At 44.7% G+C, this 14,509-nt stretch overlaps 1 protein-coding gene across 1 annotated transcript in view; it reads left to right on the forward strand.

Annotated features, from left to right (window-relative positions):
* Positions 1–573: 573 nt before the first annotated feature.
* The window catches only part of Clpx (caseinolytic mitochondrial matrix peptidase chaperone subunit X), a 39,619-nt gene continuing 25,683 nt past the window's right edge, over positions 574–14,509 (forward strand). Inside the window, exons 1-2 of the mRNA XM_090358183.1 lie at positions 574–882; positions 13,331–13,491. Of these exons, the coding sequence (XP_090214309.1) occupies positions 798–882; positions 13,331–13,491 (246 nt within the window). The 5' untranslated portion in view covers positions 574–797. The remainder of the gene's footprint in view (positions 883–13,330; positions 13,492–14,509) is intronic.

Here is a 14,509-nt window from a genome sequence, read left to right on the forward strand (position 1 = left end):
AACTTTGTTTTTTGGTTAGTTCTGGGGCTTGAACTCAGGGCCTGGGCACTGTCCTCGGGCGTTCTCAAGGCTAGTGTTCTACCACTTGAGCCACAGCACCGTCTCTGGCTTTTGCCATGTATGTGGTACCGGGGATTCGAACCCAGGTCTTCATGCCTGCGAGGCAAGCGCTCCACCACCGGGTCACGCTCCTGGCCCCCACATCAACCTCGCCGAGTCCGTGACGGCGCCGGGTCGAGGCGACTTCCCAGCATGCACCTCCCCGAGTCCCAACTCAAGAAGCGAACCACCACCACCACCACCACACACACAAAAACCCACAACGGCGTACGGAGGTCGTTTGGGCTCGCCGCTCGCCGTAGCGCGCTCATTGGTGCCCAGGTTACCGCCTCCCTCCCCCTTCACCTTTCCGCCCGCCTCCCGCACGCACGCGCGGCGCGTGCCCACGCCTTCTCCGGGGCCTAGGACGCACGCGCGCGCACGCTCGCTCGCGGGGCCCGGTAGGCGGGGGCGGGGGGGGGCGGGAGGGAGGGGAGGAGGGCGGGGAGGTGGAGCGGCCTCCGCTCCGGGAGGCAGACGGCGGCGGCGGCGGCGGTGACGGCGGCGGGACGCCTTGGTAGCACCGAGATCCGGCTGCTTGGCCGGTGAGCGCGGCGCCGGCCAGGGCCGCCGGGAGGGAGGCTTCGGAGCCGGGTCAGCGCGCCTCCTCCACCCGCACGAGTCGGACGGCTGAGACTTCCCACCACCCCCCCCTCGACGTCCGCCAGGGCCGCGGCCCCGGCCTAGGCCGCGCGGAGATGCCCAGCTGCGGCGCTTGTACCTGCGGGGCGGCGGCGGCGGCCGCCCGGCTCCTCACCACCTCCTTCACCTCCGTGCCCAGAGGTAACCAACGAGTCCCGGGCCCGAGCCCGGGAGGATCGGGGTGAGGGACCCCCCCCACCCCGGAAGGGGCACCAGGCTCGTCCGCATCGCTGAGGAGGGGGCCGAGCCGCTGCCCCCCCCACACTTTTCCCCGGGGGGTGCGGCTCTGCCAACCCCCTGGAAGCGGCTGCTCCCCAGATTGGAAGACACCCCGCCACCTTGTGCTCTCGTGCGCCTCCCCGAAGTCTGGAAGGGGCGCTCAGGGTTCCCGCCCGCCCCCCCTCCTCCCCCCCGTAGTGAAGCGTCCACGGCGGCCTCCCCTCCGCTCCGCGCTTCCCTCTCGCCGGGCCTGGGCGGGGAGGGGAGGGAGTTGAACATACACGGCTGTCATTTGGGGGGAGTCCTCCCCCCCCTCCCCCGAAGCCTCTTGAGTTGTGTCTGGGCCGGCTCGGGACGGCAGGCCGCGCAGCCCTGGAGATGTCACTGTCATTGTGTGTGGCCGTCACCACTGGGACAGAGGGGACGCAAACTGGGGGTGGGGGTGGGGGGGTGGCTCCTGGTACTTTTGTGGCGTCGGAGTGGCCCAGGAAAATCGGGGCGCTCAGGGGGAATAATAAAAAAAAAACCCACAACGACTGCGGGGATCCTTTTGGAAATCACTCAGGCAGCTCGGGTCGTTTGCCAGCTCCCCGGCTTGACAGTCTTAAGCTGGTGTCCTGCCAAAGTAGCTGCTGTTTGCCTTTCCCCTCTGCTTATCAGGAGCTGTGACAGTGGCACACCAGCCAGGAGATTCCGGAAAAGAACTTTTTTTTTTTTTTTTTTTCTATTCTCGAAACCTATTTACTATAAGACTCTGGTGTCTAGATCCTCTAACACCCCAAACTTCTACGTGAATTCCTATGGTTTTTCTCAGTTTATGACCCTTGGGTTTAAAAAAAAAAACAAAAAATTTGTTAAACATTTTTTTTTTTTCCACTCTGAAATCCTTGCTAAATGGATATCCTGGCTGCGCTAGTACCCAGGAAGGGATTAAATGGAGGTCATGTGCAACAATTTAGTCCTCAACAAGATGTCCCAACTCGAGAAACTTGATTTGTAAACACTTGACCGTGACCGGTGCTTTTAACCTATTTATTTGACATCCGTTTGTTGAAGGCCTTCAAGGCCAAGACATTTTCTGTGTGAGAGGTAATGTCGGGAGCTTCAGCTTTGAATTTGGTCTAGCGGTCTGGAAGAAAAAGTCATGTTTCTATGGGCGGATAAACTAGTTTGGTGTTCTTTCGGGCAGGAAGGCTTGTTTGAGAAAGTTTTTTTCTAGTTAATCCTTGAAAACTTACGCTATAGACATTGATTATTAATTTCAGTTATCAATAGGCATAGTTTAACTGTACCAATCGCGAGGCAAGTCTACAGATTAATTGGTTTATCTTTTTTTGTATCGATACGTTTTCCAGATGCCTTCAAAGACCTGGGATTGTCTTTGAGGGAGGGGAAGTAGTCTTGGGGTTTGAACTCGGGGCCTGAGCACTATCCCTGAACAGTTTTGCTCAAGGCTAGCACTCTGCTACTTGAGCCATAGCTCCACTTCTGGCTTTTGTTATTAGTGTGAGTTAAGAGTCTTACAGACTCCTTGGGCTGGCTTTGAACCTTGATCATCAGATTTCAGCTTCCTGAATAGCTAGGATTATAGGTGTGAGCCCCCTCACCCATGGCTTGTTGTCTTTTTTTTTTTTTTTTGCCAGTCCAGGGGCTTGAATTAAAAATCTGGGCCCTGTCCCTGAGCTTATTTTGCTCAAGACTAGCACTCTACCACTTGAGCCATAGTGCCACTTCCAGCTTTTTCTATTTATGTAGTACTGAGGAGTTGAACCCAGGGCTTCATGCATGTGAGATAATCACTCTACCATTACCACATTCCCAACCCCATGATCTCAGCCTCTTTTTTTTTTTTTTTTTTTTTTTTTTTTTTTTTTGTGGATCATGGAGCTTGAACTCAGCCTGGGTGCTATCCCTAAGCTCTTTAGCTCAAGGCTGCCACCCTACCCTTGAGCCAAGGCCCAATTCCCATTTTCTTGGTTAATTGGAGATAAGGTCCTTTTGTCCTGGGCTGGCTTTCAACCCTGATCCTCTGATCTCAGCCTCCTGAATAGCTAGGATTACAGGCCTGAGCCATGAGCCCAGCAGAATTGTCATTTTCGTGGTAGGATTAAACTTCTTAGAGTTTAATACTTTATGTAACAATTCATAAGTTTGCTAAGCCTTATTACAAAGCCAGCCTACCTTTTCCTTTCCTTTCCTCATCTCTCCTCTTCTCCTTTATTTTTTTCCTTTCTTTTCTCTTTTCTTTCCTTTCCTTTTCTTCTCTTTTTTTCAAGATGGGGTCTCCCTAAATTGTCTGGACTTATCTCCAACTCCTACTGAAGCATGTGCCCTGCCTTGGCCTCCTGAGTGCTCCTACAGTTATGTGCCACCACACCTTGCTGCTATAATAATAATAATAAGAAGAAGAAGAAGAAGAAGAAGAAGAAGTTATTTTTTATTTTTTGCCAGTCCTGGGGCTTGAACTCAGGGCCTGGGCACTGTCTTTGGACATTTTACTCAAGGCTAACACTCTACCACTTGAGCTACAGTGCCACTTCCAGCTTTTTCTGTGTGTGTGGTACAGAGGAATGGAACCCAGGGCTTCATGCATGCTAGGCAAGCACTCTACTACTAGGCCACACTTCCAGCCCTGACACCTTGCTATTTTTATAGTAGAAAGTCTGTACATAAGTCTACAAGAAAGGATGTTACTTATAGAATTGTTCTAGGATTCTTGGAAAGAAGAGGGTGGAAGAATGAAGATTCAGACCTAAACTTTGTCTAGTTTATTATTATAAACATAAAGATTTCTTATCAGAATATCTATATTTCTAATGAGATGGTGAATTTTCAGTGTAATAAAGTAAGAATAGAAGAGGCAATTTCAGAACTCAGAAGTAGTTGTATTTCTATTGTCCTGTCTCATGTTAAACTGAAGTGGAACTTTGAAAGTAACTTAGTAATTTGTCATACTAGACACTGGATCTGTTTTCTTCTGATGAGTTATATGTATCAATTTATATGTGTCAAATTTAATGTGTTTTTCATCACTGTTCTCTTTGGGTATGAAACCTGTAGTAAATGAGAAATTTAAAATTTCCAACCAAGTTGCTAGTGAAATGTACTTTGTAACTATATATTCAAAATATGTACATAAAGAAATGCTCAGGCTCAGTGCCTCACACCTACAATCCTAGCTACTCAGAGGCTGAGATCCTAGGATCAAGGTTCAAAGCCAGCCCGGGCACAAAAGGACCTGAGACTCTTATCTCCAGTTAACATCTAGAAAATGGGCTTGGCTTTAAGGTAGGGTGGTAGCCTTGAGCTAAAGAGCTCAGGGACAGCACCCAGGCTGAGTTCAAGCTCCATGACCCACAAAAAAAAAAAAAAAAGAGATGCTCAATTCCATTTAAAAAGTCCTAAATGACATTGCTTGTCTGAATTTGGCTGTAAGAAGTGTAGCAAGTGTTAACTTGTTTGGTTTCTGATTGCCTTCTGTCTACATCTGCTCAGAGGTATCACCTCATAAGGCATAAGTGATAAGCTCTAATGTGTTGATGTCCTTCCTTTTCTTGAGAGTTATATAATGTGCACAGCTTAACCAACTTTTAGGTAGATTTTAAGTTATCTGCCCTACTCTCTCACACACACACAACCACAAAATAAGGCAAAGTGAATAAATGGAGAAGCATCTTTATTTCTGTTATCACAAAACTTTTTTTTTGTAGTGCGGTTTGTACTCAGCTCTTCTCTTGCCAGGCAGGTATTCTACCGCTGAACCAATCCTCTAGTATTCGTGTGTGTGTGTGTGTGTGTGTGTGTGTGTGTGTGTGTGTGTGTGTGTTGCTCCTGGGGCATGAACTCAGGACCTCATGCTTAGCTTTTTTCTCTCAAGGCTAGTGCTCTACCATTTGAGCTACACCTCCACTTCTGGCCTCCTGGCTATAATCCTAGCTACTCAGGAGGCTGAGATCAGGATTGTGGTTTGAGGTAAGCCCATGGGGAGAAAGTCGAGATTCTTACTGAACCAGTAGTTGTGCATGGTGGCACTTGTCTGTTAGCCTAGTTATGCAGGAGGCTGAGATTCAGAGGATCCTGATTGCAGGTTAGCCCCTTGTGCAGTCACAAAACTGCATCTGCACAGTGGTTCCAGTGGGAAGAAGAAAGGGGATCGTAGAACAGGCTAGTCCTAGGGAAAAGGAAGACTGTTGCTCAAAAAGAACCAGCGCAAAAAGGGCTAGAAGCGTAGCTTATGTAAAAGCCCTGAGTTCAAACTCCAGTATTGCCAAAACAAAAATTCATGAAACAGTCACTTGGGCATAAAATAGAATTTTTAGATTAAGATATCGTGAGTTACAAGCTATGTAGTTTTTTTTTGTTGGATATGACTGTTATCCAAGTGTGACATTGGATCACTTTTTTATTTCCAGAATTCATTAGTGTAAGCCGTTTAGTCAGCTGTTGACCTATTAGTTCCATATTTTCTTTTTCTTTTATTTTTCCTTGCTCTACTGAGTATACTGCTCAGAATCTCATGACTGGTAGGCAGGTACTATGTGACTACGCTTCATCCCCAGCCTCACTCCAGGTTTTTGTTGAAGTTGTGTGTAGAGTCAGATGATATTCAGATATGTACAATAAGTAATTACTCAAAATTTAGAAAAAAGATATTGTGAGTTAAAAAAAATTTTTGTTAGGGGCCAGGAATTTGGCCTAGTGATAGAGTGCTTGCCTAGCATGCATGAAGACCACATACATAGAAAAAGCTGAAAGTGGTGCTGAGGCTCAAGTGGTAGAGCTCTAGCCTTGAGAAAGTCCAAGGACAGTGCTCAGGCCCTGAGCTCAAGCCTCAAGTTTAGAACTGGTGTGCGCGCACGCGCGCGCATGCGCTTGTACACACACACACACACACACACACACACACTAATTCTGCTAGGCTACTTTTTTGGGTGGGGGAGGGGTCAGTCGTAGGGCTCGGAACTCTGGGCCTGAGTGCTCTCCCTAACCTCTTCAGCTCAAGGCTGGTGCTCTACCACTTGAATGACAGCACCCATTCTGATTTTTCAGTGGTTAATTGGATAAGAGTCTCACAGTGACTTTAGATCTCCAGATCTGTCTTCTGAGTAGCTAGTATTTCAGGCATGAGCACGCACGCACACACACACACACACACACACACACACACAGCATTCTAAGGAGATCTATCCAGATGCTTCACTAGGCCGCCTAAATAGGCTTATGGTACAAAAAGGGTTAAAACCCCTGATAAGTTAGCTGTAGTGTTTTATGTTTATATTAAAATCTCTGAAGATTTTATAACTGGCACATAGCCATTTTCATTGTTCAGAAAAGTTTTTGAAGTATGATCTTTAGCAGCATCAGCAAAGCCTGGAGAATTGTTAGAAATGCATGATTTTGTTTTCCGATTCTGTAAATCAGACAATGAGTACTGTGCCTCTTGGACAGTGTCACCCCAAATACATTCTCAAGTCTGACAAAGCAGAACCATAGAAGTCCTGCATTATTTTTGGCCATACAGGGATTTGAACTCTAGGTAGGAGCTGTACCACTTGAGTTATGCCTTCAGAACTTCTTTGCTTTAAGACCTTAGTCCTCTTACCTATGCCTCTGCATTAGTTATGATAACAGTTATGTACCATGCCCAGTTTGCTGGCTGGCTGAGATGGACATCTTATTAACTTCTTGCTTGGACTAGCATCAAACTTCAGTTCTTTAATCTTTACCTCCTGAAGAGCCGAGGTTACAAGTATGAGTCACTGTATCCATAGGGACCCATGTTTTAATAAACTCTCAAAGTGATTCCAATGCACAGTTTGATAACCCATGGTCTGATCTGTGAATATCATCCTGTCAGGACTCAAAGCTTATAGCATGATAGCACTCTACTATTAGGCCCAGCAAGGAAATCCTTAAGTTTAGAAGTTCAAATGACTTGAAAACTTTTTTTTTTTTTTTTGCCAGTCCTGGACTTGAGCTCAGGGCCTGAGCACTGTCCTTGGGCTTTCTCAAGGTTAGAGCTCTGCCACTTGAGCCTCAGCACCACTTCCGGCTTTTTTCTATGTATGTGGTACCAAGGAATCAAACCCGGGTCTTCAGGCATGCTAGGCAAGCACTTTAACCACTAGGCCAAACTCCTGGCCCATGACATAAAAATATTTTTATGTAGTATATTCTGTGGTGACTCTGTGATTGCATTGGTTTTGTATGTTACTTGATAACTGGAACTAAGTTACATAAAGGCTTATTTTTCTTTCAATTCAAGTACATTTTTTGGAGGGGGAGGTCATGGGGCTTCATCTCTGAGCCTGGGCGCTGTCCCTGAGCTCTAAAAGCTCAAGGCTGCCTCCCTATTGGTTGAGCCACAGCACCACTTCTGGTTTTCTAGTGATTAACTGGAGATAAGAGTCTTATGGTCTTTAGTGTGGGGCTGGCTTTGAACCTTGATTCTCAGATCTCAGCCTCCTGGGTAGCTAGGATTACAGGCTTGAGCCACCACACCCGGCTTCAAGTACACTTTATTTTTTTTATTTTTTTATTTTTTCCAGTCCTGGGCTTGAGCTCAGGGCCTGAGCACTGTCCTTGGACTTTCTCAAGGCTAGAGCTCTACCACTTGAGCCTCAGCACCACTTCTGGCTTTTTGCTATGTATGTGGGGTACCGAGGAATCGAACCCGGGTCTTCATGCATGCTAGGCAAGCACTTTAACCACTAGGCCAAACTCCCGGCCCTCAAGTACACTTTAAAAGAATCATTTTTATAAATTTTCTCTTAGGTTCCTGAAGATAATTTCCTCTAGCATGTTTCCAAATACCATTAAGTATTGTAAATTTTTCAATATCATAGGTGGTGTTGTAGGGTAAATGAAAATAATATACTAAGTGGTACTTGAAGTTTAAATTTGTTCTCAGCCTCAAAGTACAAAGAACTTCCCAGAGGGTTGTTAATAATTGTAGTTTGCTTTGTAAGTACATTCTAATGGTTTAGTGAAAAGGTATATTTGCTGCAGAGGCTCTTATTTTGTAAATGCTATCTTCTTCATAGTTTTTATATCTTAATTTGTGGAAGCTTTTGTAAGACATCTAAGGTGATAAACTGGAATATCCATCATGGGTCTCATTAATTGATCATTTTCTACATTCTCTGCTCACTATCGCTCTCATTTCCATTGTTTTCTAAGCTTTTTAGGTTGATATAGTATTTATAAGTTTGCTTTTACATTTGGGAGGGGGGACAAACCCAAGGTCTTGTGCATCCTAGGAAGATGCTCTATGAACTGAGCTATATTTCCAGCCCTGGTCTGGTTTTTAATTCATGTCATTTGCTTACGGAAGCATTAATATTTAGCTTAAAAATAATGAGTCGCTCCAGGCTGCTGTGGCTCACACCTGTTGTCCTAGCTACTTAGGAGGCTGAGATCTGAGGATCAAAGTTCAAAGCCAGCCGGGGCACAAAAGGAACTGAGACCCTTATTTCTGATTAACTTCTAGAAAAGGAAGTGGGGCTTGGCTCAAGGGTAGGGCGGAAGCCTTGAGCTGAAGAGCTCAGAGACAGAGCCCAGGCCCAGGCCAAGTTCAAACCCCATGACACACACACACACACACACACACACACACACACAAAATAATAATAAATGATAATAAATATCATTCAAATGAAAATTTCAAGTCTGTGAATAATAATGATAAGCTACACTTGAGAAAATTTGAAATAATCTTTTGAAAATATTCTTTTTAAAAAATTTTAAAAACAATCCTTAAAGGAAAACATCAAATGTATTTTTTTTTCTTTTTCTTTTTTTTTTTTTTTTCCAGTCCTGGGGACTGAACTCGGGGACTGAACTCAGGGCTTTGCACTGTCCTTGGTCTTTCCTCAAGACTAGAGCTCTACCACTTGAGCCACAGCACCACTTCCAGCTTTTTCTGTTTGTGGTACTAAGGAATTGATCTGGGGTCTTTGTACATGCTAGGCAAGTACTCTACCACTAGGCCAAACTCGTGGCCAGTTTTCTTTTTTTAAAATTACTGTTCAAATGTAATAGTGTTGGGGCCGGGAGTTTGGCCTAGTGGTAGAGTGCTTGCCTAGCATGCATGAAGACCCGGGTTCAATTCCTCGGTACCACATACATAGAAAAAAGCCAGAAATGGTGCTGAGGCTCAAGTGGTAGAGCTCTAACCTTGAGAAAGTCCAAGGACAGTGCTCAGGCCTTGAGCTCAAGCCCATGACTGACAAAAAAATAAAATAAAATAAAAAAATGTAATAGTGTTGAGCAGAATTTTTACAGTCTAGAGACTTAGAACAGGATTATCAAACCATTAATCATTAACAATGGTTAATGCCCTTCAGTTTTCTTTGCGGATTTTATTTAGTGATAGGAGATTTGCATTCCTCTTATTTGTATCTTTACAGAAGTTTGTTGGGTTAATTTTTGTATTTTGTGGAAGTGGAATGGATGATCTAGGATGAAATAACTAAAGAAATGATTAATTGGTCTAATATAGGTACACAAAATACCTAAGCACTTATTCTTTAATTGCAAGACATTATTTAAAACCATTTTTTTCCAGGTGTGGGTAGCTTACACGTGTAATCTAAGCTACTCTTGTAGGCCGAGATATGAGGATTGCATTAGAAGTCAGCCTGGGCAGGAAAGTAAGGGAGACTCTCTCCAATTAACTATTTTCCCCCACCCCCCTAAAAAAAAAACCAGACAGAAGTGGAGTTGTGGCTTAACTGGTGGATTGTTACCCATGAGCAAAAAAAGCTCAGGGATAGGATAGCACCTAGGTCCTGAGTTTGAGCCCCAATGCCTGCACAAAAATCCCCCAAAACAAACAAACAAACAAACCTTCTTGTACTTGAATGCAATGTACATACTTGTGTGTGATTTCTTTATTATTACTTTTTTTGGTCATGGGGCTTGAACTTAGGACCCAGGTGCTGTCCCTGAGCTCTTTTGCACAAGGCTAATGATCTTATCACTTTAAGCCATAGCACCCTTTTCATTTTTTCTGGTGGCTAATTGGACCTAAGAGTCTCTAGGACAACCCCAGGGTGTCTTTGAACTATGATCCTCAGATGTTAGCCTCCTGAGTAGCTAGGTTTGTTTGTAGGTGTGAGATACCGGTGGCCAGCATTGTGTATGATTTCTTAAAGGCCTAACCATATGCAAATAGACATTTAAATCCAGAATTAGAATTTTGTAGAGAATAAAGTAGAAGAGAAAAGATAAGTTTCTCAAGTTGAACTTTTTTTTTTTTTTTTTGCTGGTCCTGAAGCTTGAACTGAGGGCATAGGTACTGTCCCTGATCTTCTTTGTGCTCTAGGTTAGTGCTCTACTACTACCACTTAAGTTACAGAGCCACTTCCAGCTTTTTCTGGATAGTTTTGGAATTAAGAGTTTCATTGAGTTGGGCGGTGGCTCATGCCTGTAATCCTAGCTACTCAGGAGGCTGAGATCTGAGGATCAAGGTTCTAACCCAGCCAGGGCACAAAAGGAACTGAGACTCTTATCCCCAGTTAACCTCTAGAAAACAGGAAGTGGGGCTTGGCTCAAGGGTAGGGCGTTAGCCTTGAGTTGAATAGCTCAAGGACAGCACCCAGGCTAAGTTCAAGCCCCATGACCCCACCCCACCCCCACCACCACACACATACACAAAGTTTCTTTGATTTTTCCTTCCCAGGCTGGCTTCAGGCGGGCTTTGAACTGTGATCCTCAGACCTCAGCCTCCTGAGTACTAGGATTATAGCTGTGAGCCATTAGTACCTGGGTTTAAATACTAACTGGTTATCCTTTTCCCATCCTTCCCCCCATTCTTCACCCCCTTTTTTGGTTTACTTATTATATGCTGACTCTGGTAAACTGACAAACTTAATTGGCAAGCCAGGTGCTAGTGACTCAGATGTAGATCTGTAGCCCTTCACTTAGGAGACGGAGATCTGGAGGGTGGAGGTTTGAGGCCAGCCCAAAGAAGAAAATCTGTAGACTCCATCTCCTGTTAACGGCAAAAAGCCAGGCTGGAGGCCTGATTCAAGTGGTAAAATGCCAGCCTTGAGCAAGAAAGCTGATCAAGAGCACAAAGCCTAAGTTTGAGCCCTGGTGTGTAGGCTGTGTGCATGTGTGCACACACAACAGCACTATGAAATATACAGAAGGTTGTTTTGCCTGGGGCCATTCAATACTGCACTGAGAACTCCTGTAGACCAGCCTGGGGAATGTGCTGTATAGTATGCCTCTTGTGTCATTTACAGGGTCTTTATAGCCAATATTAGCATTACACTTACGATCTCCCTGTCTCAGGCCCCTGACCATAGAGTATAGTTTATGTTGTGGCTTACTTTGAATCTATGAGAACAACCAGGAGGCAGCAGAGACCCAGTAGACCAAATCTGGCCCCATGCATCTGCTTAGTTTTGTGTTTACTGTGCCACTGCGTGCAGTAGAAAAGCAGTTAGAACTAAGTGCCGTGGCCTGCACAGAAGATGGTATTTACACAAAAAGCTGTAGGTTGTCTTTAATAGATCTCCCTTTTAAGAATATGAATTTCAAATATGGCAGGTTTAAAGTGTTTGAAATCTGAATGGTTGTTATATGTTATTTATTGAATTTGTGTTTTTTTCTGTATGATTGAACTACTTTATTGCAATGTGTTTAGACTCCAATTTTATTATTTCTGTAAAGTACACAGAATACTATCTTAGCCACTTTTTTAAAAATCATAGGTCATGGGGCTTGAACTTTGTGCCTGGGCACTGTCCCTGAGCTCTTCAAGAGCTCAAGGCTACAGCCCTGCCCTTGGAGCCACAGCACCACTCCTGGTTTTCTAGTGGTTAATTGGAGATAAGAGTCAAATGGACTTTAGTGCCCGGTCTGGCTTTGAACCACGATCCTCAGATCTCAGCCTCCTGAGTAGCTAGGATTACAGGCATGAGCACTGCACCCTCCTGGCTTGACTTAGCCACTTTTTTTTTTTTGTTCATCCTGGGGCTTGAACTCTGGGCCTGGGTGCTGTCCCTGAGTTCTTCAGCTCAAGGTTACTGCCCTAACCCTTGAGCCACAGTGCTACTACAGGTTTTCTAGTGATTAATTGGAGACAGAGTTTCACATCTTTAGTGTCCAGGCTGGCTTTGAACCACGATCCTCAGATCTCAGCCTCCTGAGTAGCTAGGATTGCAGGGGTGAGCCACTGAGCCTGGCTTCTTAGCCACTGTTAAATGTCTTTTTCCATGGTGTTGAGAACAGTAGGCACACACCAGTAGCCCAGGCTTGTGATCCTAGCCGCTTGGTAGGCTGAGTTCTGAGGATCATGGCTTAAAGCCAGCCTGGCGAGAAAGTCCTTGAAACTCTTCATGTCTTACTACCAAAATGTTAGAAATGAAGGTGTGGCAGAAAAGCTCAGGGACTGCTTAGTGCCTGAGTTCAAGTTGCAGGACCAGCATTAAAACAGAAAGAAAGGAAGGAAAGGAGGGAGGGAGGGAGGGAAAAGAACATTGACAGTGTTGTGCGACCACCACTGACAGGCACCCTTGTGGAACTGAAACCCTCTACCATTCAGCACCCTCTCCTCCAGCCACACCGTTCCACTCACTGTCTCTTGAATTTTCCTACCAGGTACATTGCTTAAGTGGAAAAAGCACATAATTTTCAAAAGACCACTGCAAGGTTGTTTCCATTGTTAGAATTACTACTCTCTTATAACCCAAGAGACAGACAAGAATGGTTGTTGAATGCTTATTCTCATTGGTAAACATTAAATAATGAAAATACAGGACATAGCATGGCCTTTTTCAAAATTCTGCAATTGGAGCAGATGGTGAACTCACATTTTACAGTACTGAGGATTGAGAGTCGCAATCCTTGTATGTCTTCACTTTGTTTTTCAGATAGGGTCTTGCACTCATTTTTTTGTAGGTTGGCAGTCTTCTTGCCTCTTCTGGAGTAGGTAGGACTGTGGTGGTGGGACAACATACTTGGCTTGTTATTGAGATAGAGTCTCACTCCCCATACTGTTCTCAAATCATGATCTTCCTATCTCTGCCTCCTGGTAGCTAGAATCAGAGGCATGTGACACCAAGTCTACCCTCATCAGCTATCAGTTGTAAAGGAGCCACAGCTTATTGTGACCTGGTTGATCTCACCTCACTTTGAAAGCAGATCTGGAAAAATTGGTTTACCTTGGATCATTCAGAGGCCTTGGCTTGCTTGTTTCTGAGAGAACTTTGCTCTTATGGTGTCATTGTTTTCTCGCTCACTGTATACTGCTGCTGTGAAAACTAGATCTTCTACCTGTTTGGAGGGCTTTGTTTCTAGGAAATGTATTGAGACATGTCAATATGTATCATGTAGACTAATAGACTTCTCTTTGTTCCAGGTATTTCTTGCAGCCGCATTCACATACCAGTTTTAGGAAGGCTTGGGACCTTTGAAACTCAGATTCTTCGCAGAGCCCCTCTTAGAACCTTCTCAGAAACGCCAACATACTTTGCCGCAAAAGATGGGACAACTAAAGATGGCTCTGGAGATGGAAATAAGGTTATTTAAATCTTTATTGGCACCTACATCCATATTGAACCCCTCTTTTTCTGTTTAGATGGGGATCTAGCCCAGGGCTTTGTGCCTATTAAGCAAGCCCTGTGTCACTTAGCTACACTGCTTAGTCCCTAGTTGACTCTTTTAAACATTTAAATTTTTAAAAAAGTACTATATCTAGCGCAGTGGCTCATGCCTGTAATCCTACCTAGTCAGGAGGCTGAGATCTGAGCATCATGGCTCAAAGCCAGCCCAGGCACTCTAGGGCACTACAAAGCCATGATACTCTTATCTCCAATTGATCTCTAGAAAAAAGGGAAGTGGGACTGTGGCTGAAGGGAAGGGTGGTAACCTTCAGCTAAAGAGCTCAGGGACAACACCCTGACCCAGGTGTAGGCTGTTAGCCTTCAGCTGAAGAGCTCAGGGATAGTATCCAGGCCCAGAGTTCAAGCCCCACAACCCCCCTGCACCCCTCCCCCCCAAAAAAAGTATGTATTCTTTTGGCTTGTGTGTTTCCTCTAGGAACTATGAGATATATAAAATGATCTGACTAATTTGATGTAATACTTATTTTAATTTTGCAGGGTTAGTTTTGCCATTCAGGTTAAGCTAGCCTGGCACTTTTCATTAGCCCAGGCTGGCCTCTCCCACATGATCTTTTTGCCTTAGCCTGCTGAATGTTGGGTTTGGGTGCCACCATACCTAGCTTATTTTATGTTTTAATTTGAACCATGAAGTACTTTTGTAAGCAAGCATTATATAAGTGAGAAGTAATTAAAATTTCTGAAATCTGAAAGTAAAGTAGAGGTGTCATTAAATAATCTGTGTAAGGGACTTGGGATGTGGCTCAAGTGGTAGAGGTGTTGCCTAGCAATCACAGGGTCCTGAGTTCAAGCCCCTCAGTATTGAAAAAAAGAATAAAATGTGTGAGCATTCTTGAGGGTTGAATTAGAAAGAGCCATTATTTCCTAGTTTCATTTAATTTGTGATATGATACTATATTTCATGGTACTATATCTTT

This window comes from Megascapheus bottae, chromosome 25, assembly GCF_031878675.1.
Source record: "Megascapheus bottae isolate mThoBot1 chromosome 25, mThoBot2.hap1, whole genome shotgun sequence".
NCBI classification, from domain to species: Eukaryota; Metazoa; Chordata; class Mammalia; order Rodentia; family Geomyidae; genus Megascapheus; species Megascapheus bottae.